General features: G+C 36.7%; 1 protein-coding gene across 9 annotated transcripts in view; it reads left to right on the top strand.

The window, feature by feature from the left end:
• The window catches only part of LOC135758559 (plakophilin-4-like), a 192,253-nt gene that overhangs the window by 132,385 nt on the left and 36,620 nt on the right, over nucleotides 1-23,248 (top strand). For all 9 annotated transcript variants that reach the window (XM_065273096.1, XM_065273094.1, XM_065273095.1 and 6 more), the window contains 4 exons: nucleotides 9,641-9,854; nucleotides 10,603-10,786; nucleotides 18,073-18,190; nucleotides 18,274-18,456. In XM_065273096.1, coding sequence (XP_065129168.1) covers nucleotides 9,641-9,854; nucleotides 10,603-10,786; nucleotides 18,073-18,190; nucleotides 18,274-18,456 — 699 coding nt within the window. The remainder of the gene's footprint in view (nucleotides 1-9,640; nucleotides 9,855-10,602; nucleotides 10,787-18,072; nucleotides 18,191-18,273; nucleotides 18,457-23,248) is intronic.

The raw sequence follows: 23,248 nt of genomic DNA, 5'->3' as shown, positions 1-23,248 counted from the left end.
AGGCTCAATCATTAGATCATTTAGACATCTTGTTCAGACAACGTGTGACATTGCTCATTCTTCATATGTTTTTGCAACTCCACACAGAGAAACGTGAAAGATTAGTAGAAATTACATGTGGCTACATCACATGTCTTTCAGAGGCGTAAAAATAAAAGTCAGCAGTGTTAGTATGGGAATCTAAAACAGCACAGGCACGAGCTGATCCTAATTTTGTTACCTGACGTCTGTCACATAGTCAAAGATCATCTACTTCATGTCTCTACGAATCCTGACAGAGTTTTAGTTTCATATACACAACACATCAAATGTAAACCACGGTAAACTAAATACATTTGACAGCCAAGATCTCTAATTTTATGACAAACCCAAAAAAGATGATGGGGTCATCATCAAACATCACTCCCTTTTTAGATATCGAAAGGTTTTTGTTTATTTTAGTTTAACTCAACACTGAAATTTTAGTTAAGTACACAGAAATGCTCAGATTTTACGTTTTCAGTATACATGTGTACATCACATTGTGATTTCAGTCTCAACTAGATCGATGATCTATCAATATTAGCTACAAATGTTGTTAGGATGCTTGCTCTGATTTCACAAAACATCCATTTACATTCAAATCCTATGGATTCAACGCCTTAAAATCATCAATTTTATTTCGTTCACATCAACCGCACCAAAATTTTTAGAATGTGCAAACTGTTTTACTGCGTTTTAAACATGTTTGTGCGGTTTCGGTCTAGATTTTATAGAAAACTTCAGAACATGACATCGTTTTAACATTTACAAAATGATGAAACATTTTACTTTTAAGTGGCTCCCATGAATATGTGTTGCTGTGACAAATACCTTTGATTGTTTGGAAATTATATGAATGCAGAGAAACAACGCAAAAGTTTTGAACTTTAACATAATTTATATGCGTCCTGATTTTTAAAAACAGTAAGCTGTAATGTTTCATACACAGAGATCTAATCACATCACAAGTCTGAACAAATAAAAAATATAAAATATGTACCACTTTAAACATCTGCGTGATTTGTTTAAGTGTAAACCTCATGCCAGTGACTTTGTAATTTATCTTGTTTCGTTTCTATAGGTTATGTAACAAACTCTTTATCGCATAAGTTATTGTGCAGTAGCCCCTTAGATAGCTAATTACTTCAGAAAATAATATCACAGATCCCCTGACAGTTAGTACATCATACATGTTGTTAACCTCTTGAAAATTATTGCTAGAAGATTAAGGGAATGCTTCAACACTGTTTATGTTTTAGATTTATTTACTAAATCTTACACACCGAATATGGCAAAATGTTTGAAACTGTAAACTTGTAAATCATCAGTGCCAACATAATACAGAATGCTTAGGTTTTTTATTTAGTAATCCTTTTAACATAAAACTTGAGAGTCTGTTGCATGCAACCGCAATGCTATGAAACACCCCGTGACAAACAGTAATGTATGTTAAAACCTTGTAAATTAAGTCACAACCATCTACAACTTGGTAATGTTTGAAATAGTTTGGTCACATTTAACCCCGTACCATTAGATTGAAAACATCTATATGATGGTGAAAGTTGTTTTGCAAATGCTTAGATTTAACATTTCTGCATCGATCCTTAGTGGCAGTTCAGGCAGAACAACTTTTGTCATACACATTTGTTTAAAGATTAAAATAAACAGCTTGTGTCTAAAATACACCAACAAACCTTTACATACAGGTTTTTATGTTATTAAACATTCAGACTTGTGATGTGATTAGATCTGTGTGTAAGAAACATTACAGCTTACTGTTTTTAAAAATCAGGACGCATATAAATTATGTTAAAGTTCAAAACTTTTGCGTTGTTTCTCTGCATTCATATAATTTCCAAACAATCAAAGGTATTTGTCACAGCAACACATATTCATGGGAGCCTCTTAAAAGTAAAATGTTTCATCATTTTGTAAATGTTAAAACGATGTCATGTTCTGAAGTTTTCTATAAAATCTAGACCGAAACCGCACAAACATGTTTAAAACGCAGTAAAACAGTTTGCACATTCTAAAAATTTTGGTGCGGTTGATGTGAACGAAATAAAATTGATGATTTTAAGGCGTTGAATCCATAGGTTTTGAATGTAAATGGATGTTTTGTGAAATCAGAGCAAGCATCCTAACAACATTTGTAGCTAATATTGATAGATCATCGATCTAGTTGAGACTGAAATCACAATGTGATGTACACATGTATACTGAAAACGTAAAATCTGTGCATTTCTGTGTACTTAACTAAAATTTCAGTGTTGAGTTAAACTAAAATAAACAAAAACCTTTCGATATCTAAAAAGTGAGTGATGTTTGATGATGACCCCATCATCTTTTTTGGGTTTGTCAGAAAATTAGAGATCTTGACTGTCAAATGTATTTAGTTTACCGTGGTTTACATTTGATGTGTTGTGTATATGAAACTAAAACTCTGTCAGGATTCGTAGAGACATGAAGTAGATGATCTTTGACTATGTGACAGACGTCAGGTAACAAAATTAGGATCAGCTCGTGCCTGTGCTGTTTTAGATTCCCACACTAACACTGCTGACTTTTATTTTTACGCCTCTGAAAGACATGTGATGTAGCCACATGTAATTTCTACTAATCTTTCACGTTTCTCTGTGTGGAGTTGCAAAAACATATGAAGAATGAGCAATGTCACACGTTGTCTGAACAAGATGTCTAAATGATCTAATGATTGAGCCTAGTGGTATCAACACAGACATAAAGACCATAAATCCTTGTATATTTTTGTTTTGTTTTGTTTTTATGAAATCGGTACATCAAAACATACAAAAAACATAAGCAGTAAACAAAATCAATGATGAAAATCAACAGTGACCATACATTGAAACTACTAGAACGTAGTTTTTGTTAACGTATACAATTGTTGCGGGACATGGATTGCCAATCATAATGTTGAGTAAAAAATAAAACAGAATGAAACTTTTGGAAAACTAAAAACAACTGTAAAAACTTGCTTAAGATATACCACTGGATCACACGATTGCTTTTTAGTCATCATCATTAAGCGTTATGATATTATCTAGATACCCTAGAAAGTGCATGCATGATCCAAGACCCTTTTCAAACATGAAATCTACGGCATTTTCTATGATTTCACACACATTAATTTCTCGTTTCTTTACAAGGATATCAATGCATACATCAATTACAAATGCCATCATAATTATGATATTGACACGTAAAACTCGACCTCGTCACATTCATAAAATATCTCTAGGGCCTTTCTAATAATCACACGGGGTTCCTCTTGGGCCTGGACCATCGTCTGCACCATGTTATTGAGAGCCCCATCTATACTTTTCACACCATCTGTTTTTTCCCTGAGTCTGGTTACACGACCGGCGTTAGCTTCGCAATAATTTGGAGGCATGCACACATTGGCATCTTTGTATATCACAGTACATAGTAGATTGGACATCTCGCACTTGTAGTTCTTTTTAAGCATATCTTTAAAAAGGTCGGTCCCGTACACATACCCCACCTGGCCATTGCGTAGTCGTTCGAATGATCTTTGTGCCATCTTTTTCAAGAATCCGTAATTTCGTAGACAACTTTGCTTGCTTGTTTGTTTCTGAGTTCAATCGCCTTCTCAGCAACAAAAGGCTCGTGTCCACTGTTTCCGCCGCGTTGCGTTTGATAGTTTGATTGCGAATTCTGACACCTTGGCAGCATCAAAAGTTTCCACAGTTTCTGCAAAACCTAAAACAGACCTCTGGTGTGTACGAATCCGACACGGTTGTTCAAATTGTTCTGTGATGTGTTAATCCGGGGTTACGTTTTTGGTAAAGATTCTGTGTTCAGAAGGAAAAACTTCTCATCTATACAGAACTCATTCTTCGCTTCACAACCCCCGCAGCGTTGGTCGTTTGGACCGCACCACGTGATAACAGCCATTGCACACGCACGCGCGCACACACACAACATATCCGCTGGGGGGGTTTACGATGTAATTCGTAAATCTATAGACACTGATTCATCTTAAACCTAACCTAATATCGGTTAAGATGTTCAAATAGTTTATTTTTATTTTATTTAGTAAAAATTATGGTTTACCTATTTAACGTATGTACCTGATTTTAATGTTATGTAGAACCATGTCCTAACTGTTGTTGTGTTTATGGACGCACACAACCATGTTTAACAAAATGTCAAATTTGTTAAATGTTTTGTCTTTAAAGAAATGATTGTTGTCACGTATGTGACAACCTGTTTTATAACAACATCAAACTTTGATAAATAATATTTGCACCCGTTTTGTTGTCCTCTAAGGGCTAACACAAGGGTTTAAGTCATCATAGGATGTGTGATGAAATGTCTTAAAACTTCTAAGTTTCTTTAAATTACGAATAAGAAATAACATGCTTTAATCTGTATCTGAGTAATGAAGCCTGAAATCTAAAATAAGCCTTTTACTTTTTGACAATGGGGGCTGAGTTTCTTTTATTTTACCAACACTCCCTCTGTCCAGACATCTGGGGGGTTGTCTGCTGGTTGCTAGCGGACTGGTGATAGAGAGAGAGAGAGAGAGAGAGAGAGAGAGAGAGAGAGAGAGAGAGAGAGAGAGAGAGAGACTGAAACTGTTCGTCCAAACAACAAACTTTTTCCACATCAATAAATATGTCGAACACTCGCAAAACAAGAAACACCCACTGGAATAACATGTTCAAGAACCCTTTTATTTTGACAAATGTGTACCGTGTTACATTTATCGTAAATAGACATGTACACACTTGGATATTAGATGACATTAATGAATTAAACTCAGAATAGGGTGTGAAATGTCTTAAAACGTTTAAAAGGCTCTTAACGCCAGATATATGAGCGCATCAGCGTACGTTTTCTGGTAACGTTGGTACACGCATTCACATGTTTTAATCAGAGACTTTGGTTAAAGAAAGTCCCAAATCTAAAATAAAACCCCTATTATACCGGAGCGGACAGAATTACATTTTATTGTGTAATAAACACATATTCACAGTTGATTTTAAGATGTCATTAATTTAAAACAAACTCAGAAAATGATATGAAAGTGTTTTTAATCGTTTAAAAGTTTCTTAACTGTGGATATGAACACTCATCCGCGTATGTTCTCTATTATAAACGCCGGAGCGCGATCTAATGGTGTGTTCAGAATACTATGTCTGAAAAGATTAAACTTTTATTTAGTTTAAAATAAATAGCCTTTAGTCTATAGAATGTGTTATTGGTGTCCCCGGTGGTTTTGGCACTGTTCATCGCTATACCACTGCTGAATATTTCATTAAATAATTTGTTACAAATAAATGCTTTATTTTTGACAGAGTGTCCATATTACATTTTACCATTACAGTTTTAAAAGACTCTACATAGATTACAAACCGACCCTGCTGTGAAATATCTATCACATACGGTCATAAGTTCAGCATCAGAAACTTTGAGGCTGTTCAGTAAAATATAGCTTATAGTTAAATAGATAATAGTACATTTAAGGTTAACCAGTTACAACTAAAATATTTTATTCTTGCGTGACTTTAAAGAAGTCTCTTGACAATACAAACGTATTATCATGTTGTATTTATAAGATACACGCAGGCAATTGACCTAAAATCTACATAATAATTTATTTTTGTCAGAGCAGACAATATTGTATAATATACACATATTCACACATGTTTTAAGAAGCCTTTAATTAAAAATAAAACCCTAAAATGAGGTGAAGACATCTTAAAAAACATTTAAAAGTTTATTACGTCAGATATAAGTTTTCTGTCACCATCGGTTCACGTATACACATGTCTTAATCAGAGACTTGGTTGAAGATTCCCCTAAATCTAAAATAAACTCATATTTTGCCATAGTGGACAGAATTACATTTATTAACTTTATTTTAAAATGGCAGATATGACTGTTCACCCGGCGCTTTGTCATGCACCGCCGGATCTTTAATACGCGTGAAACTATAGAGCAGGTCATGAAAAGATTCACGGAACTCATGAATCGTTTAAAATTGTATTTAGTTTAGACTTTCGTCTAAAGATTATAGTATTGCCGGCTCCGAAGGTTATGGCACAGATCATTGCTTAAACTATACACGTATACGGTATATTTCATTAAATAACTTGTGATGTTACAAACAAATGTTTTAATCGTAGCATTGTTCATGATTTGTCTAAAATCTAAAATAAACATTTACTTTTTTGACACCGTAATGGGGGATTGTTTTACCAACATTGAGTTTTAGAAATCTTTAATCGCTTTACAACACGCACCCCTGTGAAAGAAATGCAGGCCGTATTGAGAAGCGCACGGGTCGAAAAGGGAGGGGTGATAGATAGATACAGCAAATGTCAATAAACAGCAAATGTCACAAACACAACCTGTCATGTTTAATGACAGCATACGCTTGACATAAAACACACTCAGGAATAAACAAACCACTAAATGACATGTCATAAACCCATTAAATACTCTCTGTCTAAAGTTGACAACTTGTACAGATTTTGATTGATGGGCCCGCCCCCCTATCAAAGGGGGTCATAAAAACGACCTGTCAGACAGCAACTGTCACCGGGTGGGGGAGGGGGTCATAAAAGTTTGACGAATGCTGCCCCGTTACAACTACTGACACTTTTAACAAGCACTTTATTAATGCAGGAATAGCTACTCAGTCGACACTTCAAGCCAACTCCACAGATAGTGTAACCTCTGTTACAGACTTGTCCAGTGTAAGTTTAAATAATAATTTTAACTTTGTTCCTATATCGGTCTTTGAAGTACGAGAGGCACTGTTAGGCTTGGACTGTAAAAAGTCCGCTGGCCAAGACCAGATTGAGCCATATAACTGCTGCAAACTTGATTGCAGATCCAATTTCCTCCAGTTTTAATCTTAGTTTATACAGTGGATCTATCCCCAAGTCATGGAAATCTGCAGTTGTCCTCCCACTGTTAAAAAGTGGAGACCCGTCAGCCTTAGATAATTTTGACTGTCTGTCTTGGCGAAATTGTTTGAGTCTCTTATAAATGAGCAAATAAAATTTTTTTTGGCTGACAACTGTATTTTAAGTCCCACTCAGTCTGGTTTCCGGCAAGGACATAGTATAATTATATAATTACGGCTTTAACCTCTGTTATGAATGATATTGCTAATGCTTTGGATGACAAAAAGTCTTGTGTTGCTTTATTTATTGATTTATCTAAAGCATTCGACTCTGTTGACCATCATCTTCTTCTGCATAGATTGCAAAACATAGGCTTTAGTAGCAATGTGCTAAATTGGTTTTCTAATTACTTGAGTGGTAGAACTCAATGTGTGGCATTACATGACTGTACTTCAACCCTGCTAGACGTAAAAATGGGTGTTCCTCAAGGATCAGTTTTGGGCCCTATTTTATTTTCTATTTATATAAATGATTTAGGTTTGAATCTGAATCAATCAAAGGCTCATCTGTATGCAGATGACACTATTCTGCACACCTCTGCTATGTCATTGAAGGAAGCAATTCATAATTTACAGTCTGCTTTTAGTCAGGTACAAAAATCTCTGGTAGGATTAAAGTTGGTATTAAATGCTAAAAAAACAAAATTAATGGTTTTTACACGTTCATGTCCTCTTACTGATTTTAACATCTTAACACAAAGTGGTACTCCAATAGAGAGAGTGAGTTCCTACAAATACTTGGGTATTTGGTTGGACGATAAATTGACTTTTGGGGTCCATATTGAGAGCCTTTTAAAAAAACTCAGACCAAAATTGGGTTTTTATTTTAGATTAAAGGCATGCTTTCTTTATTTGGCCAGGAAAAGGTTGGTGCAGAGCACATTTTTATCAGTCTTAGATTATGGTGACCTCAGTTATATGCACTCTACTTCACTTTTATTAAATAAACTAGATGTAGTATACCACTCAGCTTTGCGTTTTATTACAGGTGCAGCAGCTAGGAATCATCAATGCACTCTGTATGAAACTGTACAATGCTCTTCCCTTTCTCTCAAAAGGAAAATCCATTTATTAATTTTATTGCTAAAGCATTAATGGGTAAATTAGCCCTCTATATATTTCAAATTTTCTAATTTTCCAGAATAGTGTATACAGGACAAGGTCGTCAAAGAAAATACTATTAATTACTTCATTAACAAAAACAGCTATTGGTAAAAAGGCTTTCTCAACATATGCCCCAAATGTCTGGAATGAACTCCAAAATACTTTACATTTAGTATCACTTCCATCGATTAATACTTTTAAAAACCTTTTAAAGTCAACTTTGACTGAACAATGCAACTGTTTTTAATTGAGGATATTATACATTTTTTTTACCATGTATAGTGTATAGAGATTTGTGGTGTATCATGTATTTATGTTTTGTCTGTTATGTATTGTAACTTGGCCGCCATTCTTGGCCAGGACTCCGTGGAAGAAGAGTTATTGTAACTCAATGGGACCTTTCCTGGTTAAATAAAGGTTAAATAAAAAATAAAAAAAGTTCTGACAAAATTAGTGACCTGTGAATCTTTTTTAAGGTTTTCTGTTCAATCCAATATGGCGGAAGAACGACATGGATTTGTGACATCAGGTTTTCAAGCAACCTGCCCGAACATTTTAAAGTTTGAACGGTGTCTCTGTGTCAAACGGCCTAGTCACAGGAGCTGGCCAAAAATTAGGTCGGAATAATAATAAAAATAAGAAAACTTATGAAGAACAATAAGTGTGCTTTTGCCAGCACAGTTAATAATTATACAAAGTATGTATACTTAAAACTATACTTTTATCATTTTATAGTTGCACTGTCAAAATTTGACACATTTAATTTCATTGTGTGTGGCAAATAATAATCTTGAATCTAAGGGTGTACTCGAATACGCTTGACTGGGATATGGTTTGTTTAGCTAGTGTGATCTGTACCAGGGTGCAGAGGTGGTCTCCCGCATGTTTGACATCATGCGTGCTCTGTGGACTTATCAATTTATGACATTAAACAACTGCATGAGAGATTTTCAAGCATGTTATGAGCAGTCTTTTTTGCTTTGATGTTGTGCGCCAAATGCTCTGCACAGCCCAAATGATTTCAAACACACCTAACAAGTCATATAAACTTATAATTACGATGAACTCCATTGTGCATATCTTCCAGTTTTCTTTACAACAATCACATCTTTTAATGATATAAGCGTACTCCGGTATGGATTATAAAGTGTGGTGTGAGTGCAGATGAGCAGAAGTGGGGATGGGGGGGACAAGTGTACTCTGGTACAGTTCGGTCAGGCTAAGGATAATGTTAGTAGACCTTAAAACTTAGTGTAGTAGAGTGGGGCAATACAATGTTTTTTTTTTCACTGTTGATTTGTCAATTTGTCACAGAGTTCCCTTTTATAAATTAATAAGCTAAAGCTGTGTAATGTTTTGCATGTTGAAATACTTTTATTGGTAGTTTGATTTCCTGAAGAGTAAACAATGCCAAAACATTTACTTAAATAATTACATTACGGTAAGGCAGATGAACTGTTTGTGAAATCAATGAAATACAGGATGGGATGGGAAACCTGTGGCATATTGTACTTCACCTTTATTATGAATGGCTTTCACAAAATAATTTTTTTCTAGGTATGTTGCCTGGGTGGTATAAAGCACCTGGTGGATTTATTAGATCATAAGGTTCTGGAGGTGCAGCACCATGCATGCGGAGCTTTGAGAAACCTTGTCTATGGCCGAACCATGGATGACAACAAGATTGCATTGAGAAATGCTGGGGGCATTCCTGCACTGCTTTGTTTGTTGAGGACGACTGTAGACAGTGAAGTACGAGAGCTTGTCACAGGTCAGACAGTTATACATCTGTGTCTGTGTTACATGGGATAGCCTGTCAACAAATAGACACACACACACACACACACACACACACACACACACACACACACACACACACACACACACACACACACACACACACACACAGTGTTTCCCACAGACTTGCAGTTTAGTATAAAAACTATAAACCAGGCTTCATGGGAAGCACTGCACACTTCAGATTGTATCTGCAAAAAATGGAATACATTATATCTTTAATCTTTATTTTTGGTCTGTGACCTTTTAACCTGTGACTGACCTCTGACATACTGAAATGTACAGTTATGGGTTTGAATAAACAAGAATGTTCAAGACAGAGGACATTTTGGATGATGCTAAACTTGTGGCTTAAAAATTATATTTCCACAATCAGTATCCCGACTGGCCCAGTAAAATAAACCTGGTTAGCATTTACCGCTGTACTAAGCAGTGTACATTTGTTTTGTCTTATGTGAGTTTGTGGGTAGCTGACATAAAATTTATGAAAAGCTGATGTTTTATTATGCTGTGTCAACTATCTTTGTCTCTTTTAATGGTGACGCATGTTTCATTACCACAGAAAATATATAGTGAGGCCATTCCTGTGCTCATGATGGAGTGGATATAGATGGCAAAATGCTATAAAACCCTATAAAAGAAATCTATAGCCTATGAAACATGTTTGTATGTGTTTTGTGTGTCCAGGAACCATACATTTAAATTGATTTCTGTATGTGTAGGTGTGTTATGGAATCTGTCATCATGCGATTCTCTGAAAATGACAATTATTCGTGATGCCTTAAGCAGCCTGACCAACACTGTGATTATCCCTCACTCGGGTTGGAACAGCACTGACTTTCACGATGAGGCTAAACTCAAGTTCCACTCCTCGCTTGTGCTCCGCAACACCACCGGCTGCCTCAGGTAATAGCACCAGCTCCATCTTATCAAGTGCATGGCTGCAGCAGTTACAGAGCCATATTTCCAGCTGTTATCACTCCTTGTGGCATCTAGAGCAAGGTTTTCTAAATTGTGGACCATGGTGGGTGAAACACCTTCAAACAGTTTGCTTTATAAAGCGGATTGGTACAGTCTTAGTTTGAATGCAGATTTTTCAAAACAGTGTTACAGCTGTGATAAAATACTTATTATAGTTTAAAACCGATTAATGTAGACCAGGGGTTCTCAAAGTTTACATTCAAAAGCCCTATTCGGACGGGATTAGTTTTACAGGGGGACCTCTGAGAAAACCGTGCTCCTCAGAGGTCCTCTGTGTTTTTAATCCCGTCCGAATCGGCCATGTCTGTGTTTTTCTCTGACGACCTCCGTAAGAATTCCAGAGCAATTTACCTACTGTTTTTCGCCGAACTCAGAGGTCCTCTGAGAAATTTAATCCCGTCCGGATGCAAATGTCTGTGTTTGCTCGCAATATCTTTTGAAAATGCGGTTCATTTTGTGTTTTGGCCAACGTGATCTGCCGTAAGGTCTTATTAATGCGCGTATATTGTATTTCCTGAGTCCTCTTCATTCAGATATGGATGTTTTAACGCATTCTGCAAAATAAAATAATTAAATCAAGACGAGCTGAATGTCAAACACTGTTAAGACTGGCCACTGCCCACTGTAATATCATTAACGTTATAAGAAACTCCGTTCAAAGTTCTTCAACTCCGGAATGGTAATGTTAATTAATAAAGATAATAAATTGTTATTAATCATTATTTCTTCATTTCTTTGGGTTTATTATAAGCAGACAGTTATATAAAACACGTAGGCTAACGTAACTTTAGTAGGATTTGTATATTTTATTTTGATTTGTTAAAATTAAATTAATAAATAACATTCTGTCATAATTTTACATTTAAAGCAAAATATTAAACATTACAAACACGCGTATCCAGAGCACGTGCTCTTCTGCAACGCCCAAATGCATGAAACAGACACTCCCATCTCTGGAATAGCCTGCATCATTTTAATCACGTCCGAATCGGTACATAAAAACACAGACGTCCTGGGGGACACGTTGAAACTCAAACGTTGTTTGGAAAACTAATCCCGTCCGAATAGTGCTAATGGTCCAAATCTGAATTCTCATCATTTTCATGGGTCCGGAAAAACTGGTTTTTACTAAAATTGTCAAGCATGGTAATAACTTTATGTAAATCACTTGTTTATATAACAAATCAACACAAATAGTTTGGGGAAAACATAACAAGTGTATTTTGCATTTGAAAGGTATAGCAGAAGATTTTCGTTTTCCGGGTGGATCACCACTGTTATTGGTCATCCCAGATGTCAATCATTCTGATTATATATTGACGTATAACCGTCGCACGTGCTCGCCTCTACTTTCGCTTTCTGCACATGCGCACTTTCACGTGTATGTGTGTTGTGCTACGGTTTCAACCATTCATTGAAGGTCGCGTTCTCACTGTGTTTTTTTTTTCAAAATGTCTGAGGGTCTCAAGAGAAAAAGTGTCTACGAATTGTATGACAAGAAGAGAAAGGACTATAAATAAAGAAACAAGACCAGATGTTTATGGGAGACTATTTCACACGCTGGCGTGAGCTAAAAGGACAGGTTGGGCTTCCCACGCGAAGTTTCTACTGCAAAGGTACATTTTGTCATGCTATTTGGAGAAATCCATTTAAAATCACTGCTGGCAAAAGTTGATGTAAGCTATGATTTGCGATGCTAGCCCTGGCACAAGTCACGAACCGCACAGACATGGTAAACATGCCAACAGAAACTTGTAAACAGAGCTAAGAGAAGAACTGAGCTCCTGCACGCTCTCTCTGTCTCGTGCACGCGTTTAACAGGCGTTCCCTCTCGGGAGCATTTTTTAAACAATATCGAGGGGCGGTTCTTTTAAATAATTCGGGAAAATCTTCCACTATACCTTTAAGTAAAAACATTTTTTAAACATAAACACAAGAAATATGCCAAAAGTAACCAGGTGCAAAATACAGAGCAACCTAATTAGAGAAATGGCAAAGTTTGTTTTCCATCAGATGCATAAACCATGGCAAAAAAGTGTGATTGGTTGGCGGAGACACTGACCAATATAGGTGGGGGTGCACCTATAAATTGGCTGATGATGCTTGCTATGCTTCTCAATGAATTACGGTGAAATGCCCTTACATCCAAAAGCCAGGGGGCGCTCTCGTGCAGAAACTTAATTTTTTTTTTTTTTTTTTTTTTTTTTTATTAAACAAAAGCACCAACATACAAAATTCTCGTTGGGGAACAAAATATACATACATACATACAATATTAATGTTGCCAATGTACATAAAGAATTTCCTGATAAGGGAACAGCCAGGAATAAAAAAAAATTATAAAATAAAAGGGGAGATGCTTAAATACAGGTCAAAGACAAAGGCTAAAGAAAGTACAAAAAATAGTTAGAGCAGTACATAAGGAGAGATTTATCAAAATAGTAATTTCTTAGATATGACACTACACATTTTCCTTGCAATTTTAGTAGATTGGATCTTTTTCAGTGAAGAAACAAACAATTTAAAGTCATTTATAAACCAGACAAAGGAAGGCTTAGAAGACCTCCACTTACAGCAATGAATATGATATTTACCCAACAGAATAATCATATTGAGCAAATCTGATATTCGTGCAGAAACTTAATATGCGCTGCAGACGAAGAACTGCAGCCCCAGGAAATGTCTGGATATATTTATATTGCTGTTCTCAAACCTTATTAGGTATTTTCATGATAATAAAGATTATGTATAAAGATTATGTTTGAAGAGTGTTGCTTTTTCAAATGCATGTTATAAACGACTCAAACCGACAGTGATTTCAGATTGATAAGGACTTACTTATCAAAAGCTGTAGTACATGAAATAGCTGTGCATAATATCTGGGTGTGATGGCTACAGCGTCACACAGGGAATTTTTAAATAACTTGTTTAATTTTCGGACCAGGAATACTCTAAAATCTAAAAAGAACTAAACGAATGGTTTACAAGTTTTATATGCATTTGTAAATTAGCAAATGCACACATTTAATCAATCACATAGAAATGAATGCATGCACTTGTAATATGAAGTGGACGCGGGTCCGGATCAAGTTCCCGTCGGGTCCGGATCTGGACCGGAGTCGGACTTTGAGAACCCCTGATGTAGACCATAAATGTCTTTCAGTCCCACAGAGGTGAGGACAAGTCACACATGGTCAAGTCCAAGCAAGTCTCAAGTCTTAACCATCAAGTCTCGAGTCAAGTCTCAAGTCACAGTTCAGATAAGTCAAGCAAGTCAAGTCAAGGGTTCACCCTAAGTCCTGATAAGTTTCAAGTCAAGTCCCAGTACTAAAATAAATAGGGGTACATTTTTTTTCGACAGGTCTAAAATTAGGATTAGGTACAGAAATCGAACCAGATGAAAAATAACACTGTCTTTATTGTATGAATTAAATATAATTATTCTTTTTTTTAGAGCTACAAAATTGATTTTCTCTTTGTCTTGGGTTGTTTGATTAACATTAATGACACAGACTTGAGGAGGTAAATTGAGGTTATTGTCTCTTTAAGAACAAATAAGCACAGACTGGTTTATAACTATAATCTATACATAAACTTAAGACATAAACAAATGTTTTTTATTAGATAAAGAATACTGTGTGGAGATAATTTTGTTTGTATGTTTCCTTTGTATGTTAAACAGTCGCTCCACATAAAAACTTTTCAGTTTTTCAATGCTGTGTTCGCCAATTGTATTTTAATAGACTACAGTGTGAGAGACAGTAGCAGAGGTGACACATGGTCAAGTCCAAGCAAGTCTCCAGTCTTAAACCATCAAGTCCAAGTCAAGTCTTAAGTCACAGTTCAGATAAATCAAGCAAGTCAAGTCAAGTCAAGGGTTCACCCTAAGCAAGTCAAGTCAAGTCCTAATAAGTTTCAAGTCAAGTCACAGAACTAAAATAAATAGGGGCACATTTTTTGATAGGTCTAAAATAAGCATTAGGTAAATAAATCGAATCAAATGAATAGGGCTGTAACGTTTAATCGTGCAAATGCGTGTTTTCTCAATAAATGAATTTGAATGAATTACGGTGAATGGCCGGGACATCCCAAAGCCGGGGGGCGCTCAGAAACTCGTTTCGTGCAGAAACTCTCTTTGTGCCACTGAAGAAGTAGCATTACAAAGGCTATTCCAGGAAATGTCTGCAGGAATATTTATATCACTGTTCTTCAAATTGTTTCAGGTATTTTCATGATAATAAAGAATATTTTGAATGATTTTGTTTAACGAGTGTTGCTTTTTTAAATGCACGTTGTAAACGACTCCGACTCATAATGATTTTAGATTGATAAGGACTTTCTACTGACCAAATGCCGTAGTATACGCACAAACTGTGCATGAAACACAGAATCGCAGGCTTGTGATTCAGAATCGATTTCAGACAGGCATTTTTAATGGGACACACGATAAATCGTTACAGCCCTGCGAATGAATAATAACACTGTCTTTATTGTATGAATTGAATATAATTCTATTTTTAAGAGCTACAGAATTTATTTGATTTTGTTTGATTAACATTAATGACATAGACTATAGGTTAATTGAGGTTACTGTCTCTTTAGCACAGACTGGTTTCTGCCTCTAATCTGTATTAAATGCCCCCACTAATTATTCTATAAACATTAAACATAACTGTCAGGGTGGCACTTGGCGATTCAGATCGATAAATTTTGAGCCCAAATTGTATTTCAACTGTATTTCATACACTCATCTAAAGGATGATTAGGAACACCTGTTCAATTTCTCATTAATGCAATTATCTAATCAACCAATCACATGGCAGTTGCTTCAATGCATTTAGGGGTGTGGTCCTGGTCAAGACAATCTCCTGAACTCCAAACTGAATGTCAAAATGGAATAGAAAGGTTATTTAAACAATTTTGAACTTGGCAATGTTTTTTGGTGACAGACGGGCCGGTCTGAGTATTTCACAATCTGCTCAGTTGCTGGGATTTTCATGCACAACCATTTCTGGGGTTTACAAATAATAGTGTGTAAAGAGTAAAACATCCAGTATGCTGCAGTCCTGTGGGCGATAATGCCTTGTTGATGCTAGAGGTCAGAGGAGAATGGGCCGACTGATTCAAACTGATAGAAGAGCAATAGGGTGACCAGAAGTCCCGAAAAATTCAGGACAGTCCCGAAATCTAAGCTGCTGTCCCGAAACCCGAATCCTGCTCTAATTGTCCCGAAAATTATACTGAAGCTAAATCATAATCCCAAATCCCGCTTTAATTGCCCCGAAAATTATACTAAAGCAAAATCTTGAGTAGTTATTGTCTGAGAAAACATGAGCGAGGAGTTTGAGTCGTCCTGTGCCAGCCCCCGCCGGCTGCTCATTGGCTGCAGCAGTTAAAACCTCTGCGAAACATGCTGACGTTGTATTGTTTCTATTAAATTATCTAATTCATCTATATGCACACAGACAATAGGACCGTTTTGTTTTATAGAGTAGATTAAGAGAGCGAAAGTTGCAGCAGCCGCGAGGATAGTTAAAAGTGCAGGTAGTGACAGTCGCGTGGAGTCAGATTGTTCGAGAGCCAGGCACTTTGTTTAAAAAATACTTCTATACGTATTATATAAATGTATACACATTATGTACTTATATTAAAAAAAATATGATTAGTTCAGTTACTTCCATTTGAAATTCATAATTTTTTATTATTAAGTAAAATAAAGAAAACTATTATTGGATGATGTAGGCTAACTATTATTGTATGAAGTATAAAATACTTATATACGTATTAAATCAATTTATTTATATGGATATATACTTATATTAATATGATAGGTTCAGTTAGAAATTCATTGTCTTTTATTATGAAATAAAATTAATAAATTAAACCATTATTGGATGAACACCCCCCCCCTCCCCCCGTTATACCTGTCCCCCGTCCCGAATTTTGGCCAATCTCATCAGGTCACCCTAAAGAACAACTTTGACTTAAATAACCACTTATTACAACCGAGTTATGCAGCAAAGCATTTGTGAAGCCAAAAAAACACGCACAACCTTGAGACAGATGGGCTACAACAGCGGAAGACCCCACCGGGTAGCTACAGAACTACCCTAAAAGTACTAAAGAAGCTTCAATTTGGATGAGCTCAGCAAAATTGGACAGTTGAAGACTGATGAGTCTCGATTTCTGCTGAGACATTGAGATGGTAGAGTCAGAATTTGGTGTAAACAGGATTAGAACATGGATCCATCATGCTTTTTTACCACCATGTAGGCTGCTGGTGTGGTGGTGTAATGGTGTGGCGGATGTTTTCTAGGCACACTTTAGGCCCCTTAGTACCAATTGGGCATCGTTTAAATGCCACAGCCTACCTGAGCATGGTTTCTGACCATATCCATCCCTTTATGACCACCATGTACCCATCCTCTGATGGCTACTTCCAGCAGGATAATACAGCATGTCACAAAGCTCGAATCATTTAAAATTGGTTTCTTGAACATGACAATGAGTTCACTGTACTAAAATGGCCCCCACAGTCAACAGATCTCAACCCAATAGAGCATCTTTGGGATGTGGTGGAACGGGAGCTTCGTGCCCTGGATGTGCATCCCACAAATCTCCATCAACTGCAAGATGCTATCCTATCAATATGGGCCAACATTTCTAAAATATGCTTTCAGCACCTTGTTGAATCAATGCCACATAGAATTAAGACAGTTCTGAAGGCGAAAGGGGGTCCAAAACAGTATTAGTATGGTGTTCCTAATAATCCTTTAGGTGAGTGTACAGTTGTGTGTATAGGTATGTATGTCACAGCTCATGGTAGAGGGGCCATATATTTTCCTGCTTTTTTGTCCTTTGCTAATCACACCTATGACTTCCATAGTATTATTTTTCCTAATATGGAAGTGATTGGGGCTCATAATTGATTTGGTTACAATCATTCTTTAAAAAAATCTTCCTTCCTGTTCATCAGGGCCCGTATTCATAAAGAATCTTAATGCAATAAGTAGCTCCTAGTGACGCAATTCTAAGAAAATTCTTAGAAATGTGGGCGTTTACTCTTAAAATTATAGAAAATATCCTAGTAAAGAAAAAAGTAATTTAGAAAGCAAATTAACCCTTAAAATTCTTGCAAAACATCTTTACAGAAAGTACATTTTAAAAAACAAACAGTAGTATGTAAGTAGAATAATGTTATGTTGACATAGAAACTTGAGTTCTGCTGGAGAGGAGGCCAGGAAACATATGCGCTGCTGCGAGGGACTTGTGGATTCACTGTTGCATGTCATCAAAGCCTGTGTCAGCACCTCTGACTTTGATAGCAAGGTACACACACAAACACCCATATACATACTGTGATACAGACACACGCACACTTTATTTATTAAATGCTGTTGTCTCTTCCACAGATTGTGGAGAACTGTATTTGCACTCTGAGAAATCTTTCCTACCGGCTGGAGCTTGAAATACCTGCCTCCCAGCTCATAGCCTGTCACGAAGTGGATGGGTTATTGGGGCCACAGTCTCCTAGTAAAAAGGCAGAATACAACTGCTGTGGGAAAAAGAAGAAAAAATATGTACAGCAGGAACAGGTAAGATTTTTGTGCAAGTAACTGTGTTTGTGGAGTGATCACAGATGTTTTTAGTGAACACTGGAGTTCTGCAAAATTGAGCCAGCCCATCCAGAGTAAAGGTCTTTACACACCGCGAAATTTAACGTCCGTGCTTATCGTTGACGTTTTATGCAGTGCCGGCGCCAGCCGAGGGCTGATGAGGGGGCGTCTAAAATACTAGAGGGGGGGATCACATGAATGCATATAATTCCCCCAGCTAGAAAATACATAGGTTTGGTACATTAAGTTTTAACGTGTTATAAACATCTCTGTAATACAACCACAAAAACTACAGCTATAGTGAGAAACGTACAGAGCTCTGAACAATACTACAACAACAAAAAAACGTATTAATACCTAACATTACATTTTAGCACAACACTGCTCATTTGAAGTTCAGACCCAGAGGTAGTGGCAGTTGCTGTAGTTTCTTTTTAATCCATTCTGAATGGTGAAATTAGTTAAAGCTCCACTGTGTACTTTTTTGAGTTAATTCTTAGCAAAAACCCATGTTTTCTTTCAAAAGTATGTGCTCATTCATGTGTAATTACTTCCACCGCACTAATCAAAGTATTCTCGTAAGTGTAGAATCTGCTATTTAAAATGCATACCGTCGAATCGCTCTCTGGCTGAATCCATATTGTGCCTCCATCTTTGAAATACATTCGCCGACGAGGGACATTCCTGATATTCAAACTCCGCCTTTCGTGCTTTCAGACTACACTAACGCTGGCCGCTAGCTGAAGCCTCCCGAGGTTGCATGTGTAGGCGGTATACGTCATCAAGACAGTCTTATTTCAGAATATTAACAATTATAAAGCTGACAATTATTCTTAGTTAATTGTAAATTGATGTAATATGCTTATGACTTGCGAATGTAATGCTCAGTTGATTTAAATAAACCAGGCTTGATGACGTATGCAGCCTGCGACCTGCGTAGCTGAATCCTTCGGATTTTACAACAGCCGCACACCATGATACACCTGAAATCTAATGCTTTGATTTGAAAGCCTGCTGAAGACATATTCTCGAGGACATTAAAAGAAGTCGCCAAGGAAGCAAAACGGGGATTTTAAACGACAACGCGACAGGAAAAACATCAAGACCAAAGTCAATATTGGAGTTAGTTTTCCAAGATGGGGCTCAAGGGACACTGAAGTTGCTACTTTCTATCTTCTCCACAGGTAATTCAGCATATTTGTTTACATCGATACAGTCTATGTTGTAAACTTGAAGTTTTATAGTTCCTTGGCTAACTATTGCATGGTTATGCAGTTAGTGTAAACACGCATGTGGTTTAATGTGTTCGAACAGCCACATGCCGTCTCTCCGCCCATTTATGTAATCTGAGGTACTGAGATAAATGTTTTTCATCTTTTCTGATCTCTAGCACAAACACACGGTGACAGCCCTATTTTTAGCCTTTCATTGATAAAACGCAGCTGATCTGCACGTCTTTCGTTTCATTTTACAAGCGTGTGAAAGTTGAGCGATCTTATTTCCCCAATATCAGAGAAAGCTCTTACATATACACGGACATGTAACGTTTAATTAAAACATAAGCATTGGACTCTGACATAATATTAGTTCGCGTCCATTTAAACCAGTCATTACTCCGGCTCATGATTAAATGACAGGAGAGGGACTCGTCCACAGACCATCTCCTCAGTAATCTGGAGAGAAGCGATCAAAAATGGACAAAAAGAGAGGGATTTAAACACGAAGTGTAAACGTAATGTGTCGCTCTCGTCCACTTGTGATCTGATCGATGAAAACACATCTTAATACCAAGTTTAACAGCCCCTGTGATATTTTTACTCGTGTCGATGAAAAAGGAGTGTCTAAGCCACGTTTATGGTTGCTTTTTGTATGTAATTTTAAGCGGACATATCATGACAATCAGACTTTTTCCATGTTTAACATAAATCTGTGTGCTTTGATGGATCACAGGCAAAGAACATTACAAATTGTTCATTTTTTTTCATTGCTTTTGCTTTGTAGCTACTGGAAGCCATGTTAACCTTGGCATGACACGGCCTGGCCACCGTACAAGTTAAAACGCATTCCGAATGGGGGGGGGGCTAGAAAGTAAAATTCAGTTGGTTGTCATATAGACTTTCACCACTAGATGGGAGTAGATCTTACACAGTGGAGCTTTAATGCAATATAAAACCTTGAAATTATGAAATGTTCATACTTCGTGTTTGCTTTCAGTAACTGTTAGTTCAAGAAATTTTACGTTATGGTGGGGGACAGTGTTGGCATATAGAGTTGATGGTTTTCAGCCCAAAAAACGGTCCAAACGCAACATTTTACCAACATTTTGGTTCAATTTGATTAAATTAAATTACATTTTATTTATATAGCGCTTTTCACAATTGGCGATTGTTTCTAAGCAGCTGTACATTAATAGTGAAGAATATTTTTAATTCAGAACTATATCTTTGGTGAACATGGTATTCAGATTTAAATGTGTTTTCCAAGTATACATGTCTCATGCGTGTAAGCTGAAGACTAGCAGTCTTAAAGACTGCAATGTATGCAGGGTTTAAAGTATGGGTAACTGAGAGCATAGCTAAAAATGTATAGGTTGACATTTGCAAGGAATGAAGTCACAACACCTGTCAAACATAAAAAACATGCTAAAAACAACTACATGGGAGGAGTTTCAACTTTTAGAGAACTGTATCTTAGGTTGAGTTCTGAAAAAGACTCTTTAGTTGCTTGGCCACCAACTCCGCCTTATTGTTGTATGCAATAAAGTCATCTTTTGGCAATGGAACCCTCTGCTGAAAATTATTTTTCATAATCACTAAAAAAATCCACAGCATTTGTCGACGAGGATGGGATTGGAAAGGAGCATGGAGGTGGATGACCACTGTGGGCTGAGTTTGGATGGGCAGCATACACGGTACTAGCTAAGCAGTTTTTTTGCTTATTTACTGGTTAACTGTTGTGTTGTTCATCTGGGTTGGTTCATGGTGGTAAGAATTTCACAATGCTCTTCCAAAAATTAAGAACAAAGATTAATACAAGTTAAAATGGGTTCCACTTCCAAGGATTTAGATGCATGGTGTGATATGTTTATGATGAAGAAGGGATTAAACCGCCTGAGCTCGGGTGGAATCTGTGGTTTTGCTAAGTAAGCCTTGTTTTAGCATTAACCTGGAACAGATTGTAAAATTGCCAAGGGGCAATAAAGAAGTTAAATTGCTGAGGGGCAATAAAAAAATATATAATCTGTGTTTATTTTAAACAATAATGTACATGAAAGGATCAGTAGATATAGAATAGGAAAATTATACAGGTTTGGGAGTAAAGCTTAAAAATGAGGAAAGAAATTTAAATTATTATCAGAAATAGTATGATAGTAAAGAATGTAGAGTAAAAAGACAAGAGGCATTGTTACACAAAGAGGTGAAAAAGAAGATGATGTAGGGAGATATACATAAAAATCAAATAAAAAAGGAAAAATTGAAAGAATTAATGAAGTAAAATAAGAAGAGAGTAGAGGGGAAGAGTAAAGAGGAGTTGTCATCTGATGGAGAAATGTGGATATGGGGAAAAAGATAAAGGATGGCTTAGGCTACTGGCCTTACAATTTCTTAGTTTAATAAATAAAATTAAGGACCTTGGGAGGCTGATCACTTACCCTCAGGCATTCATAGGGTTGGGAAAAGGACTAAGTTGTGGCAATGGAGAAAAGAAAGAAATCCTCCAAACCTCTGACCTGTGGACTAACGTTACATGAGGAGGGACTATTTTTGAACATATCATCTAGCAGTGTGGCAGCCACTGCTTGGACTCTAAAACCACAGAGAGAAAACTGGGAGACACAGAGAATCCAGTTTTGTTCAAAGACAATAAGAAAGAGACTGAGGAAAATCCAGAAGGAGACCCAGGAATGACCACACTGTTTTGAAATACAAAGCAAATAACAGTGATGACTGTTGCGAAAATACTTTCAGCTACTTTCAGCAATTTCTCCAAAAGCAAACCAGACTCCTGTACCCATCATAAATGACTATGCAGCATCACCATCTCAGAAAGAAAACAACTTGGACTGAGAGAAACAAAGAAACAAGCTGGGGACTACAAAAAGCCTGGCTTTTCACATTGCTTTCCACTATGTCCATGTGCCACTTGTGAGTGAAGGAGGGAGGGTGACAGCAGCCTTTTCAAAGTCCAGTTTAAGGTCCAGAAGATTTGTTAAGAATATGATTCTTTGGACAAGTATAGTTAATTCAATGTATGTCTACAAACAATAAACAAAACCATGACCATATCCATTCTCATATCAAAATAACACTCCTGTTTACTGTTTACTTGTTAGGAATATATGCATAATTTGAATTAAGCCATTGGATTTACTGTTTTCCAGAAGGGTATAGTGAATATAGATATAAACTAAGTAAGAAATAACATTAAAGTGATATTAACTGAATCTAAAGCAAATGTATATTAGGATAATTAAATAGTGGTGTACAATGTTATTGACTGGGTTCTTAATTAACACCCGCCAAATGCGGGTTAAAATTAATTTTGGCGGGTGTTCATAAAAACTTACTAGCCAGTTTGGCCGGTGATGCATGAGGCATTACATAATGCTCTGTTCTCGGACATTTATTCCTCTGGCAGTACTTCCTACATTTCCCATGAACACTGTACCGTAATGCTAAGTGATGATGTTTCATACACCCATTGGCTGCGCGCAGTTTGCAGTGAAACCAGCGCGAGAAACCATGGAAATGAACGGAGCGCATCCACAAGA

The sequence above is a fragment of the Paramisgurnus dabryanus genome, chromosome 15, assembly GCF_030506205.2.
Source record: "Paramisgurnus dabryanus chromosome 15, PD_genome_1.1, whole genome shotgun sequence".
NCBI classification, from domain to species: domain Eukaryota; kingdom Metazoa; phylum Chordata; class Actinopteri; order Cypriniformes; family Cobitidae; genus Paramisgurnus; species Paramisgurnus dabryanus.
This window is presented reverse-complemented; position numbering and strand designations above follow the sequence as displayed.